At 54.8% G+C, this 18,910-nt stretch overlaps 1 protein-coding gene and 1 pseudogene across 1 annotated transcript; one reads left to right on the plus strand and one right to left on the minus strand.

Moving 5' to 3' along the window:
* The first annotated feature begins 205 nt into the window (after positions 1 to 205).
* On the plus strand, positions 206 to 7,868 carry LOC149328993 (uncharacterized; annotated as a pseudogene).
* Positions 7,869 to 15,629: 7,761 nt separating this feature from the next.
* LOC149328994 (uncharacterized) lies at positions 15,630 to 18,595 on the minus strand. Its single transcript, XM_089560036.1, has 2 exons — positions 17,173 to 18,595; positions 15,630 to 17,079 (listed from the first exon to the last, which is right to left on the minus strand). Exons 1-2 carry the CDS (start codon positions 18,328 to 18,330, stop codon positions 17,005 to 17,007), a joined length of 1,233 nt encoding a protein of 410 aa, XP_089416162.1. The 5' UTR covers positions 18,331 to 18,595; the 3' UTR covers positions 15,630 to 17,004.
* Between the last annotated feature and the right edge of the window lie 315 nt (positions 18,596 to 18,910).

Raw genomic sequence — 18,910 nt, forward strand, 5'->3', positions numbered from 1 at the left:
TGAACCGCGCGGCAAAAGACACGCGCTACAACACAGGTGACTGTAGCGTGGCGATTATATTCCGGGAGCGGGCAATTCGGACAGGTTCTGGAGCGTAACACACCCCACCGCTCTAACCGATCACAAGTAAGGAGCACTGCCAAGTTTCCAGACAAAGTCGCGTAGATGGTCTGGGAGAGGTGTCGACGCTAAGCGCGATCCTGGAGACGCCGATCTGACCCAGGTACGCCCAATTTTCGGCCACTTCGAGCAACCCTCCGCATCACCACGTAGCGGTCGAGCTGAGCCTAACGGCTCCGGCTCCCCCGCCGCTGGCTGCGGAGACGCCCGCCGGTCAACCTCTCAACATGGCTCTGCCTGAACAACGCGGATACGACCCCACGACTCTGTCGTGGTCGTCTGTCCCTGCAAGCCAGCCAGAGGATGGCCCATCCACCATTTCGGCGCAGCAAGCTGCCCTTTTTCAAGTCGTTGAGAGCCGGCCCCGCCGCCGGCAGAACGCACGAGTAGCTGCAATGCCCAAGACTCCTCTCGACAAATCAGCAACGGAAGACGCTCGCGCTCCGTCTTCTAAATGTCCACAAAAGACATTTTCACCAGTCTCCAAGTGGACGCCCAAGCCAACGGTCAGGATGAACCCTGACGATTACGTGATCGTGCTGCGGCCATGTAGTACGGTCGCCCTCAAGACAGCATTCCAGCACGGTGAGCTCGGCGCTGCCATTTCGCAACTCATCGGCAGACAGCATATGAATGCGATTACAATTTCTCCCAATTGGGAACAAAATATTATCGTCTGTGGCACGAAGAACCCCGAGGTGGCTCAAAAGCTTCTGACGGACATCCAAATTACCACCAGCAAAGGATCGCTCCCGCTTCACGGACACCTCAAGCTCACCGATGATGTGTGTCGTGGTGTGACTACTGTGCATAACCTTGAAACCAGCGAATCCTTGAAACATAGTGTGCAGTGGCGCGGTGGTGAATTAGTCCATGTGCGCAAGCTGGGAACATCGAATGTAGCTGTGCTAACTTTCGAGGGACGCAGCGTTCCGCGTTACATCCACTACAATGCAGAACTGACTCCCGTCAAGGAGTATAAGAAAACGGTGCCAGCGTGCTACCGTTGCGGCACGCTGGGGCACCGGGTGGACAACTGTCCCACCCCGCTCAAAGAAAGATGCGGCCTTTATGGCCAGAACGTGGGGGTTGGTACTGAGGGGATGGCCCCCCACGTTTGCAATCCCGTGTGCATAATATGAGGGGGCCCGCACCTCACCAGCTCCCGCGAATGCACCAGCAAATTCATCCGGCTTCCGCAGCCAGGGCCCAGGCCGCCAATCAAGCCACCCAAGGGAGCCAATTCCGGCGCGACACGGGGAAGTCACGCCACCGGCCGGCAGCAAAACAACCAGAAGACGCCACGGCCTCCCCCTGGCAAGACAGCAATGGTACCGCCACCACCCGGAGCAGCGGAGTTCCCAGCTCTCAGCGCTTCATCTGGCGGCGCCGCCTGCAACCAACCCAAGGTGGGCAGCTGGGGGAGGGTCGCCTCCTCTCCTTCCCCTCCTCCCTCCTCCCCCACCAGCACCGCCGAGACGCAGCAACTCAAGCGCGAGCTCGCCCTCTTGCGAGCTCAAAATGAAAAAATTCCTGAGGCTAAGCTTGGCTAAGCCTGGGGAATGCGAAGCATATTAGTGGCTAGGCTTGGTAATACATGGCTTTCCTTGGTTGAATACTTGGTCATTTTAATACAACCACTAGAAGCCTTCGTCGTGGAGGAAGACAACGGCATGGCTACAGCGGAACGCCGACTAACCCCGAGAGGCGCGTTGGGTGAGCGCCTGGATTGCCACGGAAGCCGCGTCTGCCTGCCCGGTGGAGCGAGCGTTTCACCTACACCGAGTGTGAACGCGCGTTCGAAATGCGCGGGAATGCGCGGGTGTGACGGCTAGGGGTCCCACGGCGACGGCGCGAGGTGGAGGCCGGCTCTCTCATCCGATGTCACGTGGTGTGACGTCACGGTGTCACGTGGCGTGACGGCTAGGGGTCCCACGGCGACGGCGCCAGGTGGAGGCCGGCTCTCTCATCCGATGTCACATGGTGTGACGTCACGGTGTCACGTGGGGGTCCCACGGCGACGGCGTGAGTGGTAGCTCTAGCAATATGCTTCGCATAAAAATTGCCGAGGCTTAACTTGGTTAAGCCTGGAGAATGCGAAGCATCATCGTGTCGCGTAATTTGGAGGCGCACAACCACAGCGACGGCGCGAGGTGGGCCCCCGTTTCTCCACTGTCGTGACGTCATCGTGTCACGTGGTGTGACGTCATGTATCACGTGATTTGGAGGCGCACAACCACAGCGACGGCGCGAGGTGGGCCCCCGTTTCTCCACTGTCGTGACGTCATCGTGTCACGTGGTGTGACGTCATGTATCACGTGATTTGGAGGCGCACAACCACAGCGACGGCGCGAGGTGGGCCCCCGTTTCTCCACTGCCGTGACGTCATCGTGTCACGTGGTGTGGCATCATCGTGTCACGTGATTTGGAGGCGCATAACCACAGCGACGGCGCGAGGTGGGCCCCCGTTTCTCCACTGTCGTGACGTCATCGTGTCACGTGGTGTGACGTCATGTATCACGTGATTTGGAGGCGCATAACCACGGTGAAGGGCTGAAGTGGTAGCTAAAGTGGTATGCTTCGCATAAAACTAGCCAGCGAGCTTAACTCGCTCAAAGCCCAATTCCCTACTCCGCCCGCGTCGAGCGGCGAGGAAGAAAACATCACGACAGGGAGATTCCTACTCCTGTGGAGAGTCGTGCCGCGGCCCTGGAGACCCGGGTGACCGGGATTGAAACACAATTGGCTGACCTCCCCAAAATTATCCACGATACCATTGCGCGTCAGGTGGAGAGTGTCATCGCACAGGTGACACAAGCCGTAACTGACATCATCCAAAATGGATAAAAGACAATCCGCGCGTCCTTAAACGCGTAGGGCCCATCAGGGACGCTAACCGCCCCTCCAAATTCAACAGTTATTCCCGATGAGTTTGACTTCTCGGAAGACTCCTGCATGTCTGCGCCGGGCACTAGCGGACTGGGGAGTCTTAACAACGTAACCCCACCCTCCGCCTTCGACCATGGCCCCCAACCCTAAATCGCGAGCGAGAACAACTCAGCCGCTTATACTAACGCAGTGGAACTGCCGTGGTCTCAAGAACCGCACGAAGCGGACTCATCTCCGCCTCTATCTTGAGACCTTTGAGTTCCTCGTTGCCGTGGTTGCCCTTCAGGAATCCGGCACGGGGCCAAACTAACAAACTACACTACATTTCAACACAACCCGCAGACATGTATACTTGTTCACAAGCAGTATACTGCGCAGGAGGTCACGCTCCCCACAACACCGCCTTTCCCATACACGATGGTGTCAGTGCTGCCCCTAAAGCAGTCTGACCCACCTGTACACATTCTAAACATTTACTGCCCACCTAAACTTAAGAACGTCACGTTCAATGAAATTTTCACCCAAGCTATGCAGGTGGCTGGAAGGGATCCCCTTCTGATCGTCGGGGATTTCAACGCCGCGAGCAGGCTATGGGGGTACCCCCGGGAGGACAGACGTGGGAGGAAGCTTTCGGAACTTCTTTCCACACTTGGACTCACTTTACACACTGACCCCGCCAACCCAACACGTGTCGGCAATTCGATTCAACGAGATACTTGCCCGGACCTCACATTTACACGCAACATACGCCATGCCGACTGGATGAATACAGAAGACACTCTGGGTAGTGATCACTGTATAGTCAACACAACCATTTACATGCGTCCCCTGAAACGCCCACTAACACAAGCTCGTGTCCCGGACTGGACGACTTTACGCACCTCTCTACCCATCGTGGACCCCCTCCAGTCGGGATACGACGCATGGTCCAAATCGCTCACTTCTACACTCACACAACACGAACAGCAGATACAGCTCACAGAAACACAAACGGACGTGGACAACCACTTGCTCCACCTTTGGGAGGCCCGCCGCAGCCTCACCAAATGATGGAAGAAACAGAAACATAACAGACGCCTAAAGAAACGCATCCTCGAACTCACACAACAGGCAGCGGAATATGCTACTCAGCTAGCCGACACTAACTGGGCGGACCGGTGCAACGCGGCTGCGCGCCAGATGTCTGGCCGCAACACGTGGCGCCTATTCCGCGCTCTCATCGATCCAATACAAACACGCACGGAAACCCAACGCCACTTACATAGGGCATTGCACAACTTTACAGGATCGAGAACACAGCTAGCGCACACGCGCAGGGATCGATACCTGTGCACCACTAAGGACCCCCGGCCGGCGGCATACTCTTATGGAGGCGAAGAGAACACGGAGCTGGACACTCCGTTCCAGCTCCACGACCTCCGGGCGGCCTTAAGAAAGATGAAGCGGGCACTGCACCCGGGCGCGACAAGGTTACGGTCAAGCTCTTGGCCAACCTTCCCGACGCAGCCTACGCCGCGCTTCTCAAATACATCAATAGCATTTCGGACGGAGAGACTCCTCTCCCTCTCGATTGGAAATCGGCTCTCGTGACCTTTATTCCGAAGGACGGCAAACCTATTGATGTGGAGAACCTTCGCCCCATCTCCCTCACGTCTTGTGTCGGCAAGCTGATGGAGACGATGGTGCGTGACATACTCTCCGATTATCTCGAAACACAGCACATTTTCGCGGACACTATGTTCGGTTTTCGTCCTCACAAGTCAGCACAGGATATATTTCTGCATCTCCACCACGACATTTTAGATCCTGTAGAGTGTCCCCACAACGACAAGGTTGTCCTGGCCTTGGATCTTAAAGGCGCATTCGACAACGTCAAACATGAAGTAACCCTGGACCACCTCAGTAACACCAACTGTGGCCACAAAACATTCCATTACATAAGACAATTTCTTACAGACCGTCAAGCCTATATACGCATGCAAGATGCGGAACACGGGCCATACACCATTGGCTCGAGGGGAACACCTCAAGGCGCGGTCCTGTCTCCCCTGCTCTTCAATTTGGCAATGCTTCGTCTTCCCTCCAAATTGTCTTCTCTGCCCGGGATACATCACGCTTTTTATGCGGATGACATTACAATCTGGGCCACGCAAGGTAACCTGGGCCACATGGAGTCCTGCCTGCAAGCAGCGGCGACCCTAGTCGACGACTACGCGGCCTACTGCGGACTCCAGTGCGCCCCAGCTAAATCAGAATTTGTGCACTTACGTCCCTCCCCTCGGGACACAACAACGCTTCGCATCAGTCTCCCCTCGGGACCGATCCGGGAGGCCAAGGAGATCCGCGTCCATGGCCTCTTCATACACCACCAACGCAGAGTCGACACCACCCTTTTATTGTAAACTCTCAAGAAATAAAATAAAATAAACAAAAATTGGAGAGGAAGCCCGCACCCAACCAGAGGTTATCGCAGGCGATCCAATTAAACATAAAAGAAAAGAGGCCAACGCCCTAGCCAAACTTCGCACGGTGGGAGACCAGGTGGGCCGCATGGTCCGCCGGGTCTCCAACAAGCGGGGCGGATTACGAAGCAAGGATGCACTGCGGCTTGCCCATGCTTTCGCAACGAGTAGAATCCTCTACTCAACTCCCTACTTGCACCTGCGCAAACACGATGATGACCAACTGGAGGTCATCCTGCGGAAACTCATCAAGCGGACTCTCGATCTCCCGGTCACCACGTCCAACCAGAGGCTTCTGGCCTTGGGCGTGGTGAACACATTTCGTGAGCTTCGAGAAGCCCACTTAGTCAACCAATACACGCGTCTTGCACAGACCACGTCCGGTCGCCGCCTCTTGGACCGGCTACACATCAAACATAACTATACCACATTGAGGAAAGGAAGAGAGTGCCAGAACCCTGGAGACGCGCCCTCCGGGTCCGACCCCTTCCCCGCAACATGTCCAGAGAAGACCATAGCGGTCGTCGCCAGGCGCGCGCGGAAGCGTTGGCGCGATACCATGGTAACCAAGAACACGTGTATTACGTGGACGTTGCCGGCCCACACCACGGGGGGTGGTACATGGCCGCAGTCGTACACAACACAAACACAGTTAACGGGCACACTTTCAAAGCCTACAGCGCAGCACACGCGGAGGAGATTGCCATTGCTCTGGCTCTCACGAATCCCAAGTCAAAACACATCATCACCGACTCGCGAGGGGCCTGTCGGAACTACGAGTTGGGCTGGGCTCCCCCGCTTGCCTGGCGCATACTAGAATATAGCTGTCGATGCTAATATCCAACTCCACGCAACCTGATTTGGGCCCCCGGTCACCAGAGACTCCAGGGAAACGGGAGATCCAGGGCTCGCTTAGTTGCCTTGCGGATGATGGCGTCTATTCGCGCCTCGTCTTGCTTAGTAGTGCGGATATGGCACGGCGTAGAGGATCCGGCTAGTCACGAAGGCATAGACGAGCCGAAGCGCGTCCCTGCCCCGCAGACCACCCCGCTTTACATTATGTAGACGTAGCAGGGCCATCGCCCACGGGATTTTACTCGGCCGCTGTCGTTCACCAGGAAATGCACGTTGATGGACTCTCCTTTCGAGCCCCGAATTCAATGCGGGCCGAGGAAGTAGTGATAGCGCTTGCTGCCGCCCAAGCCAATTCGAGAATAATCATCACGGACTCCCGAAAAGCATGTGAACATTACTTGGCAGGGGAGATCTCCCCCTTAGCTGCTTGTATTCTACGACGGACTGCCACTGATCCAACACCCAAACGAATCATTTGGGCTCCTGGCCACCAGGGCTTACGAGGTAATGAGGCCGCTGACGCGGCTGCCCGAGCGCTTACTCACCGGGCTCCTCATCCCAGCTCTTCTGGCTCGGAGACTAACCAGCCGCTGCTGCGATTCAGGGAAATATTAACACATTATAGCGACAACCACCGCCTTTTCCCGGCCCCTGCAAAAGGGCTGAGTAAGACGGAGGAGCGAACTTTAAGGCGCCTGCAGACAGGTACTCTACTCTGTCCTGCAATAATAAAACATTACGATCCTAACACGGATGGGCGATGCCCACACTGTGGGGAGACCTGTGATATCTTCCACATGGTGTGGGCATGTACTCAAAATCCCCACCTCCCCCCCTCCCCTACCCCTTCCAGAGAGCCATGGGAGACTGCCCTCCTCAACTGCTCCTCGCTTGAGTCCCAAAGGGCTCTGGTGAAACGGGCGAGAGACGGGGCCTCGTCGTGCGGTGTCCCGGACTAGGGACGCCGACCATGTAGCGGGGCCACTCTGTGGCTCCCAAACTCTTTTTTTTACAATATAAAAGTTTTCACCACCACCACCACCAGGGAAACGAACACGCCGATCAGGCCGCCCGCGCACTCTCTCCCCGGGCTATCTCCCTGTCCTTGGAAGGGTACTCCCAATCAGACAATCTGGCCCTTACATTCAAACAAATCACCGATTACTACAAGGAGGAGCACCGGCACTACCCGGCCCCTTGTAAGGGTCTGGATCGCGCTGACGAGCGCCTCCTCATCAAAATTCTTACTAACACTGTGCTGTGCCCGGCGGTGCTTAAACATTTCAATACATCCTTTGATGGCGCGTGCCAGTTCTGTGGGGAGGTGGCTGACACCTTCCACATGGTTTGGGCGTGTCAGTCAAACCCATCTATCCCCCCCAACCCCAACCCCACCAGAGAGGACTGGGAGGCGGCCCTGCTCGGCTGTCAAAACCTAAAGAGCCAAAAGGCTTTGGTTCAACGGACGCGGGCGGCGTTGCTTGCCAATGGGGCACCGGAATAGGGGCTCCACCCAGTATTGTAAGGGGAAAGGGCCAATAGGGTCCTACCCCAATCACCTTTCTGTAAAAAACTCAATTTCCCATAAATGTTTTTCACCACCACCACCACCCATGCACTGAACGCGGCGCATAGGTGAGCGGCGAGACGCCGGCACAACAGGCAATAGCGTGCCCATAATGTCCACCACACGGTCTGCAGCGATACTGACATCAGGTGTACTGCTCTTACATGCCTGTGAAAGGCCACTGACGAAGCGTAGAAAGCGGTGGGTTGCTCTGACTGAGGTCCGTGATAAACAGGGGCCGCCGGATTGAAAAAGCGTAAAGAGGGGCCCAAAAAGTGCCGAGTCAGGATTCGCGCCGTAGACGCGTTTCCTAGCAGGATACGCAAAAAATTGTATTCGAGGAAAGGAAATTACGCAGTAACTGTCTCGCATATCTCGGTGGACACACGTCAAAACGCGGACACATCTGCCGACATTCAATGTGGGTGTGTATCTGTCCTCGCTTCGGCGAGCGCGGCTTCGGCCGCTTATCTGTTATTGCAGCAGCGTCCGCTCCGGCGGACGCAGTTGTTGCTGCGACGCGCGTCTTTTCTTTAATTTTATGCGAAGCATACTACTTCAGCTACCACTTCAGCCCTTCACCGTGGTTATGCGCCAATATGCGCCTCCAAATCACGTGATACATGACGTCACACCACATGACACGATGACGTCACGACAGTAGAGAAACGGGGGCCCACCTCGCGCCGTCGCTGTGGTTGTGCGCCTCCAAATCACGTGGCACGATGACGTCACGACAGTGGAGAAACGGGGGCCCACCTCGCGCCGTCGCTGTGGTTGTGCGCCTCCAAATCACGCGATGCATGACGTCACACCACGTGACACGATGACGTCACGACAGTGGAGAAACGGGGGCCCACCTCGCGCCGTCGCTGTGGTTGTGCGCCTCCAAATTACGTGACACGATGATGCTTCGCATTCTCCAGGCTTAACCAAGTTAAGCCTCAGCCATTTTTTCTCTTTCCTCTATCTTTTAACTCTCCTCTATATGCACGTGGCAGCGGTGGTGGCTCGGCTGGAGCCAGTTGGCAGGCCCGTGCGATTTCCTTTTCATCCTTCTCTCAGTCACAACAACAACAACAACACGGCTGTCGACACGGCTGCTAAAGACAGTATGAAGCATTAAAGGCTTTCGCCTTAATACTCTTCAAAGCTAACAGCGAGGACGTGACGGACAAATTTGTAAAGGCAAAACCTCCTCTCTCCTGTGGTTGTCCAAGCACATCATGGGCCACAAGCCAACACCCTCTGCGCGCACCACTGCAAAGGTATTGAAGATGTAATACGAGCCGGGGTAGACCAACACCCTCTAGAGATTTAGAGGGTGTTGCACAAGCTCGGTTCCAAATGTCGTCTGCACCTGCCTTTTGACACGGAGGGGCGGTTTAACAGTGTAGCAGTGGTACCAGAAGGCACCGAGCATGACGGACTGAACCAAGTAGCGCCTCTCAAGCAGAGACAGGCCGAATGTCTGCGCCCTTCGCAGACGAGCTGTAATGTCTACGATGACCGAAGACCACACACCACCCCATATTCCAGCCAGTCGTAGATCACACCTAAAATGCGCATCTGCGCGCACCACTGCAAAGGTATTGAAGATGTAATACGAGCCGGGGTAGACCAACACCACCTAGACGAATGTGGTATTCCTCTTCGGGTAACAAAAGCAGACCAAAGGAAGAGCTTTGGAAAACGGTGTCGCTGGAGTCGGCGCTCGGTGTACAGTCACCCGAGTGTCACCACGGATAGCCTACTTTGGTGCACTGACAATGTTCGCGTTTCCTGCTAGGGGAGATACAAAAGCCTTTTTCGACGTCAGTGATACGAAGACGTCACATCGCATTCCATCTAACGCTTGAACTTTTTTTTTCTGCTGGAGTAACTGGCTTCACATGAACAGAAAACGGGCTGTTTTGAGATTGGAAGCCTTAGTGTTAGCGTAGTGCTAGCGCACAGCCCTCAGAGAAATAGGTGGTGGGGGCGGTGAAAACTTTATTCGGTGGAATAGAGTTTGTGAGCCACACAGACCAACGCCATCATGGAGGTGCAGGTGCAGGGAGAGGTTCTTAACCCCAACGACTACGACCCAAGGGACTGGACGCACATTCTTAGTGTGCCTGCCCGCTCCAAGGACGTCCTTTCAACAACCCGACGCCAGGAGGCCGCAGCCTCTGCTACCGGTACCCCGAAGCCTCCATGCCTTGAAAGTCAGCTCACCTGCAAGCAACGCGCACAGCTGCACAGCGTTCGCGGCAGCAACCACCGCTTCCTGCTGCAGATTACAAGATCGTTTTTAGATCACGAGGCGGGATGCAGCTGGACCTGCTTCCACCCCGACAACTACGACAGGCCATCCTCCAAGCGGCGTCCCAGCTTAAGGAGCCAGCGCGTACCCAAATCAGGGTACACACGGTCAACAACACCTGCACCGTAAGCACGCCCGTAAAGGATGACGCGCTCGCTCTGGTTCGGGTGAACACCATCACACACCAAGGCAAGGAATTCGCCGTCGCACCTTACATAGCCCCGCCGGACGGAGCAGTACGCAGAGTCATCTCCAATGCGTACTGGAATGAGACCCCGACAGAGCTCCTACAAGACCTGATCGCCGGCAACCCAGACGCCTTCATCGCGGACGCCCGCCGAATGGGCTCCACGCGTTCTATTTTGATCACGTTCCGTGATGGACCAGTCCCACGCGCCGTTCTTTATGGAGGAGCCCTCCACAGATGCACATCGTACCGAGGGCATATAGACGCCTGCACGAACTGCCGCGTCCCAGGTCACCGGACTGATGTGTGCGTCCAACCAAGAGAGAGAGAGAGAAAACTTTATTTACAAAGGAATTCGGGGCATGCCCCAGGGTCCCCGCACGACCCCACTGCACTCAAGTGTTTATGTTCCTGAGGTCCATAACACTGGCAGCACGGCCGGTGGCGATGGTCTGCACGGCCGGGTCCTCCGAGCGCAGCAGGGTCTCCCAGTCCTCCCAGGTCTTGAGGTTCTCTAGGTCCCGCGGGGGAGGGTCCGCCGGGCAGAGGGAAAGGATGTGGAGGGAAGAAGCGAAGGGTTCTGGGCATAGGGCGCAAGCAGGAGTGGGGAAGGAGGGATGATAGTGGGTTAGGGTAAGGGGCGAGGGGAGAGTATGTGTTTGTAATCTGCGCCAGAGTGTTGCGTGTCTGTTATCTAGGGAGGGGTGGGGCGGGGGGTAGAGCTGGCGAGAGGCTCTGTATGCCTGGGTCAGCTCACTGAATGAGTGCATGCGATCCTTCGTGAATCCCCAATCCGAGGCCACCTGAGCCCGGTTTAAAGAACCTCGGGCTAAAAGGTTGGCGGCCTCGTTTCCGGGATTCCCGGAGTGCGCAGGCACCCATATCAGCTCCACTTGGCGGGGCGGGGGTGCATCGGGCGAGTCCAGTATGCCAAAAGCAGGGAGATGAACTCGGCCTCGAGCAAAATTTAGAATCGCAGTTTTAGAGTCAGTTAAAATATACCGGGCTCCCGTGCGGGTTATAGCAAGTGCAATGGCGGCTTCCTCTGCAGCCTCTGGGGACGTATCTGGAGGGAGAGGTAGTGTGAGGAGGGTGGATGAAGAGGAGTCCACCGCAGCTGCTGTCGCTTCATCACCCGTGCAGGCAGCGTCCACCCATACGGCGTCCGGCTGGGGGCCGTACGCTCGATGGAGTGCCTTCGCACGGGCTCTGCGGCGCTGCTCATGGTGGGACGGGTGCATATTCCTCGGGAGCGGCCTGATGAGAAGCTCTCGTTGAAGGGATCGTGGGATGGCGAGAAGGGTTGGGTCGCTGGCCGGTATTTTGATTCCCAGAGAGTCCAGGATATACCGACCTGTGGAAGTTTTTGTGAGCCTGATGTATTGGGCCTGTCGGTGGGCCTCCACCAGTTCCCCGATCGTGTTGTGGAGGCCCAGGCCTAGTAATCTGTCTGTGGGTGTGTTGAGGGGAAGATGAAGTGCTACCTTGAATGCCTTGCGAATCAAAGCATCCAAAGCGTTTATGTCATGTTTGGATAGTTGTAAGTATGGGGTAGTGTACAGTACACGGCTGAGGACAAAGGCATGAATGAGGCGACATAGGTCGCGCTCCTTCATGCCTCTATGATGTCCCGAAACCCTGCGGATGAGGTGCGATATCGCGACTGCAACCTGCTTTAGTTTCTTGAGGGTAGTGGTGTTTTTGCCATCGTTCTGGATGTGCAAGCCCAATACACGGAGGGTGCCAACCTCAGGTACCGGGTAACCATTCAATTCAATGGCAATGGGGGAGCGGGGAAAGCGGTGGTTCTTAGGCCGGATGAGGAGCAGTTCGGACTTCTCTGGGGAGCAAGACAGTCCGATGGTCCGTGCGTAATTTTGGGTGAGGGTGGCTGCTTCCTGTAAGGTGTTCTCTATGTCGCCGTCACTGCCGTGGGTGGTCCACAGGGTGATATCGTCGGCATAAAGAGTGTGCTTGAGGTGGGGAATAGTTGCCAATTTCCGGGCGAGGGGTATGAGGGTTATGTTAAAGAGAAAGGGGGAAAGGACGGACTCTTGAGGGGTGCCGATACTCTGAAGTGTGTAGGAGGTGGAAGACAGAGGGCCGAAGTGTATCTCAGCCGTGCGGTCAGTGAGGAATGCTTGAATGTAGGCATACGTGCGCACACCCACATTCAATGGGGATAGAGCAGTCATGATCGCCTGATGTTCAATGCGATCAAAAGCTTTGGAGAGATCCAAAGCTAAGACTGCCTTGGTGTGACCTGGAAGAAGCGGGTCAAAAAGGTCGTGTGTGAGTTCCAGCATGGCATCCTGTGCGGATAGATGAGGGCGGAATCCCACCATGCTATGCGGGTAGAGATTGTTGTCCGCCATGTGACTTGTGAGTCTCGCTAACACAACATGCTCGAGGAGCTTCCCGAGGCATGAGGTTAGCGAAATCGGGCGAAGGTTTGGAATGGTGAGTGGTTTGTTGGGTTTTGGTATAAATATTACCTTCGCGTGGCGCCAGGACTGCGGGAGGTTACCCTCCCTCCAGCACTGGTTGAAGTATTTCGTAATGTGGGTGATCGATTGGTCATCCAGATTACGGAGCATGGAGTTTGTGATTTGGTCTGCACCAGGTGCGGAGTTGGCGCGGAAAGTCAGGAGGGCCGCTCTGACTTCCGTCTCCGTGATGTCGGTGTCGAGTGTTGGATTTGCTTCTCCTGTGTAGTGCGGTAGAGGTATGGGGCCGCCTGGAGATGTGTACATGGTTTGAAGTGTGTCTAGAAGGGTGTCGGGATCGTCAATGTGTTCATGTGTGAGGCGTGTCACGTGGTGCTGTGCTGCTGATTTGGTGCGTGTGGGGTCAATGAGGTGTCGGAGGAGTTGCCATGCTCGTTTGCTGGACAGGTTTCCGGCGATGCCGTCACATATCTGTCCCCAGTTGGATCGACAGAGCTCCTCAGAGTGCTGTTGGATTTGTGTCTGCAGCGCGGCCAGCCGCTTTTTAAGAGGGCTCACCAGCTACAAGGCAACTCAGATTTGAACTTTTTCTGTCGATAGATGGCAGCACCTGAGTACCCCAAAAAGGAGGGAAGTTCTATTCCGCCTCCAGGTGTGTAAACTACACCGCGACACGAAAAAAAGTATTCGTTCTTCCGCGTACACAAAGTAGAGCCCAGAACTATCTGTAGGTATGCGGCCAAGGTTCCAGAGACCGAAGCACAAGAAAGTTGACCCCCCTCTCAAGCCATTGAGCACAGAAGGATGTGGGGGTCATACAATGGACCATTTCCCAGTAACCCACCAATTTAGCGTTTCTGGTTTGGGTCGCCTAAGCTTCCTTCAGTCTTTTCTGCGAAAATTCTTTTACAATGGTAAGGTGGGGTGACTGGTTTCGCCTGAGCAGACAGGTGTGGTCGGTTAAAATGGCTTGGTGCATCCGCAGGACATTACCCGGAAAAGGTTCCATTGTGTTGAACACCTATGTAGTCAGTCTCTAAATAAAAGGAAAGAAAGGAGCTCCTAGCACTGTAACGGACACGTGTCGTGTTCGTATCAGTGCCGCGCATCGCGCCGATGCGCAACAGTAATGCGCAGTAGGTTACAGCGTCCCGCTCGGCTCGCCCAGAACGCCGGCGCGCGTCCCGCTCGGCTTGCCCAGAACGCCGGCGCGCGTCCCGCTCGGCTCGCCCAGAACGCCGGCGCGCGTCCCACTCGGCTGGCCCAGAACGCCGGCAAGCGTCGTCCCTCCGGTACAGCGCTCTTGCTCGTGCCTATAAAAGCTGTGCCGTGGAAAGAGTACAATGGTACAGCACACAAAAGGGGATCACAGTCAACCAGCTGTTTCTATCTGCAACTCCGGCTACGTTTCTCGTTATTGAGCTCCTAAGCGAGCGAAGCTGACCTTGAACACCTTGACGTAAACACTCGCATTTTTGCGATAATTACGAAGGTTCAAGTAAAAAAAAAATTTTTTATGTGCGCAAATATATTTTTTCAGGAACTATGACATTTACATTTCTTTGTTGCTACACAATTTCCGCGTAATTTCGTAAGCAGAAGCACACCAGAATTACTGTAAATTTGCTCAGTTCAGCTATGTTTTCTTTGTGAAGTTGGAATTATATGAGGTATGAGCTTTATAAAACTGTTATCTTGAGTTCTTACAGCAAAGACGCACTGATTAAAATTTATGGCCATGGAGTGACGGCAAAGTAAGGTGCGATACTTTTTTTCGGTAACGGTAACGCGTTCCTTTTTTTTTAGTGTAACGAGTAACGTATTTAGTTACTTTTTTTCGGTAACGCCTACAACACTGTAATTATTGGTAATAAGAAAGTAAAAAGAAGGACCAGACGTCGCGTGTTTGCATAAACTCGATTTTAGCGAGTGAAGACCGGTTCAACTGCAGCGACACCAAGCTTCGAGCCTCGCATTGCAAGCGAGCAGTGGTAACATATCCAAGATTGAGGCACGCCACCGCTGCTTCGGAGATGCGACGGCGCAAGCAAAAACAATTTCGCGCTTATCCTTTCCCCTCCGTTTTTTCGGCTCGACAGCGTTTACAAGCACATCGGGGCAGGGAGGAGTTGAGTCAACCTACCCCTTTGCGCGGAGTTGACTGGTCCCGACTCCTGACCCGACACGGCGCGTTTACATGAACCCAGTAACCGGTTTTTGGCCGGATAACTCGACACACCTGCGTTTTGGTGCAAACAGTGCCTTACTGTGTGTGTGTGTGGGGGGGGGGGGGGGTAGCTTGTAGGTGTGGCCTTGCATCTCACTTCTTTTTAGCACCACCAGCTCGAGAAAAAAAGAAAAGCAGGAATCTTTTAGAAATACAGCCCAAGCAAGAAAAAAGGAAAGAAAGAAATGAAGTTCGTCCGGGTTCTAAGAAAAACGCATGCGCACGAACACAGACAAGCAAGAAGTTGGTGGTAGAGTGCAGTAGCGACAAAATATTCTGTCGCCAGATGGAGCCACGCCGCGGTAGTAAATTTTGGCGCGAAATTCAAATCCCCTCAGAAAATACATACACAACTTTCAGAGCCTGTAAAAGGCTAACACTAACTTCGATATGGATAAAAATCGTGTCTTAACAATCAAGAAAGAAAAAGGGAGGAAATGTTGCGGACGAAATTTTGATTTTTGGCTTGGTTTTTTCACGAGATGACATGAAAGACCTACATATCTAAAAGCACCATTTTTCTGGAACTTTGCGTCTAATTGGTAAAAAAGTGAAACTTAAACAATAAAATCTGCCCGCAACATTTCCTTTATTCATTCAAGAAGAAAACGCTGCCACAAACCTCATGAAAATCGAGCCATATTTAGACACGGTATAGCTTCTGAAAGTTCCCATGTATTTCCTATGGACACTGCCACTGGTGAACCCTCTTAAGCGTTCTGTTGTGTTTGTTGCCTTTCCAGCGTTCCAGGATGCTGTGATAAGCCTCCCAGAGGTGGGCTAGGCGTGTGTCAAGGGTCGGTGTTTCGGTTGTAGTTTCAATGTGTCGTGTGTTGTGGTGAACGTCATGCTTGAGTGATTGCACCCATGCATCGATGTCTGCGATGGGAGTGTCTGGGAGGGCGGTGCGTGCAGCGCGAAAGGCATCCCAGTTAATGAGTTCGTATGTCATATTTGCGTGACGGGGTGGTTTGTATGGGACAGTGATTTGTATAATGTAATGATCACTGCCCAGTGTATGTTGTGTTCTGTTCCAGGTAACGCCGCGGATACAGCGGCTCAGCGTCAGGTCCGGACTGGTGTCCATGCTGACACTGTTGCCGATCCGCGTAGGCGTCTGAAACGTGTTGTGCACAGTGAGTTGCAGGTTCTGCAGGAGCAGCCAGAGCCTGCGACCTCGATGTGTCGTGGTTGTGTATCCCCAGTCAGTATGCTGACTGTTGAAGTCCCCACCGATGAGTAGGGGATGTTTCCCTGCTAGATGGTGTAGCTTTCGCAGAAGTGATTCTAGCGGGGCCATCGGCAGGGACGGGGGGTGGTATATGTTTGCTATAAATATAGAAGGAAGTGAATGTGTGTGATGTATAATTTCCGTGATCACGCAGGGCGTCTCAGACGTAATGTGATGAGTTTTGTAGGTGAGGCTGCGGTGGATGAGTGTGGACGCCCTGGGTGTGTTAGTGGTATCCGAGTGTGTAGATGTGTAGCTGGGGAGGGTTGCTCGGTGTGCAGTCTCCTGGAGAATAAGTATGTGGGGCGTGGGTGTGATGGTGGGAAGAAGTTGCAGAGGTGCGCGCTTTGCCCGGAAGCCGCGGCAGTTCCAAGTTATAATGGGGAGATAATTAGTGTTCCCCCCCGCCATATTGGATGGTGGGGGGATTGAGGAGGGTATTAAGACGGGTGTCAATTGGTATGTGTGGCTCAGGGAAGGTGTTTTGTGCTTGTGGAGGTAGGATGGGGGGAGTGGAGGGGGTTTGAAGTTGGGTGAAGCGATGGGTAAGATTATGCTCCAAGAGCTCCATCATCTTGGTAAGCATAGCGTCCATGCGCTGCTCAAGTTTTTCGGCGAGGGTGGCGGCAAGGTGATTGAATCTGGCCTCGAGGCGGGCGACTAGCTCCTTTAGTTTATGGTCAAATTTTGCTTCGAGTGCTGCTAATTTAGCGTCTATTTCTGGGGGCACGGGAGGGGGTGTGGCGTCTGTGGTGCGCTGTTTCTTTGCAGGAGGGGTGCTCGAAGTGTCTGTGGATGATGAGCTCGAATTAATGACAGGGGTGCGGGTTGAGGGGGCATGGAGGGGGCGGGGGTGCTTAGGAGAGAGGATAGGCGGCTTACCTCGTCACGCAAGGCCTTGAGTTCCTGGTCTCTCGGGTCTGCCTGGGAGGACTGGGGTGGTGGGGGTTGACGGGTGGTTTTGCCGGAAACGCGGTCTGCCCAGGTGAGACGCGTGGCGTTCTTGCTGCCATTCTGCTGGCTTGTAGAAGGCGACCGGGAAGCCGTCGAGCTGCGTCTGCTGGCTGTGCCTGGTTGATCGCAGCGGGAAAGCCGCGATGTACCCGGAGGAGAGAGAGCGTTCTTCGGGGACGCTAGTTTGCGGCCCCGTCCCTTGCAGTTCCCGGTGCCGGCCATATGAGGGCCTCCGCAGAGAATGCAGCTGGGGGTGCATGAGGGCACATCTTCCTTTGGGTGGGACTGCCCACAGCGGGGGCACTTATGGGATCTTGGGTGGACACACACGTCTGCCCGGTGACCAGGGACGCGGCAGTTAGTGCAGGCGTCTATATGCCCTCGATAGGGTGTGCACCTGTGGAGGGCTCCTCCATAAAGGACGGCGCGTGGGACAGGTCCAGCCCGGAAAGTTAAGATGGAACGCGTGGAGCCCATTCGGCGGGCGTCCACGATGAGGGCGTCTGGGTTGCCGGTGAGCAGGTCTTGCAGGAGCTCTGACGGGGTCTCATTCCAATAAGCATTGGAGATGACTCCGCGTACTGCTCCGTCCGGCGGGGCTATATAAGGTGCTACGGCGAATTCCTTGCCTTGGTGTGTGATGGTGTTCACCCGAACCAGAGCGAGCGCGTCATCCTTTACGGGCGTGCTTACGGTGCAGGTGTTGTTGACCGGGTGTACCCTGATTTGGGTACGCGCTGGCTCCTTAAGCTGGGACGCCGCTTGGAGGATGGCCTCTCGTAGTTGTCGGGGTGGAAGCAGGTCCAGCTGCAGCCCGCCTCGTGATCTAAAAACGATCTTGTAATCTGCAGCAGGAAGCGGTGGCTGCTGCCGCGAACGCTGCGCAGCTGTGCGCGTTGCTTGCAGGTGCGCTGACTTTTCAAGGCATGGAGACTTGGGGGTACCGGTAGCAGAGGCTGCGCCCTCCTGGCGTCGGGTTGTTGAAAGGACGTCCTTGGAGCGAGCAGGCACACTAAGAATGTGCGTCCAGTCCCTTGGGTCGTAGTCGTTGGGGTTAAGAACCTCTCCCTGCACCTGCACCTCCATGATGGCGTTGGTGGCGGAAGCGTCCGTCGGAGTAGGCCTAGCTCAGGCGGAGAGGTCACAGAGAAGAAAGGGCCGTGGGTGCCCGAAAAAGGGCGTAGGCGGGCCAAAAATTGATGGCGTGCAGCGCTCACATTCGCAGATCCGTGGGTGTTGAAATTTTGGCTGATGATGCTGGCGATTGGCGAATTCCGCTGTCTTTGTGCGGAGCCGATGTGGGGTGCGTCTGTACTACACGGCCCCCTAGCGGCCAAATCCTCCAACCAAGACCAAATAGACCAAGAACCAAATAGTCTGGGTTTCCGCTGAACTTGGCCATATGCTTTGCATTATAGGCGCCTGTTATAGACCACCAAGTAGCCAACCTGAATTCATTGAACTGTTAAACTACGCTATCGAGCAGATCCTTGTAAAGCACCCGAATTGCCTCCTATTTTTAGCATGTGACTTTAACTTTTCTGCGATTAACTGGACGACGCTAACCGTTGACTCCAACAATTACCGACAGGATAACATTAACTTCCTTCACTTACTTCAATATCACCAGCTCACCCAAATTGTTCACGAGCCCACTCGCGTTAAG

Source organism: Amblyomma mixtum, chromosome 9, assembly GCF_055824585.1.
Source record: "Amblyomma mixtum isolate Tamu chromosome 9, ASM5582458v1, whole genome shotgun sequence".
Lineage (NCBI taxonomy): Eukaryota > Metazoa > Arthropoda > Arachnida > Ixodida > Ixodidae > Amblyomma > Amblyomma mixtum.

What these genes read in the sequence shown, in the direction of transcription:
- LOC149328994 (XM_089560036.1), bottom strand. Translation starts at nt 18,330, where the DNA reads ATGGAGGTGCAGGTGCAGGGAGAGGTTCTTAACCCCAACGACTACGAC. An exon ending in TCAAGGCCTTGCGTGACGAG is followed by an intron (nt 17,080 to 17,172) that starts GTAAGCCGCCTA and finishes CATCATCCACAG; the next exon opens with ACACTTCGAGCACCCCTCCT.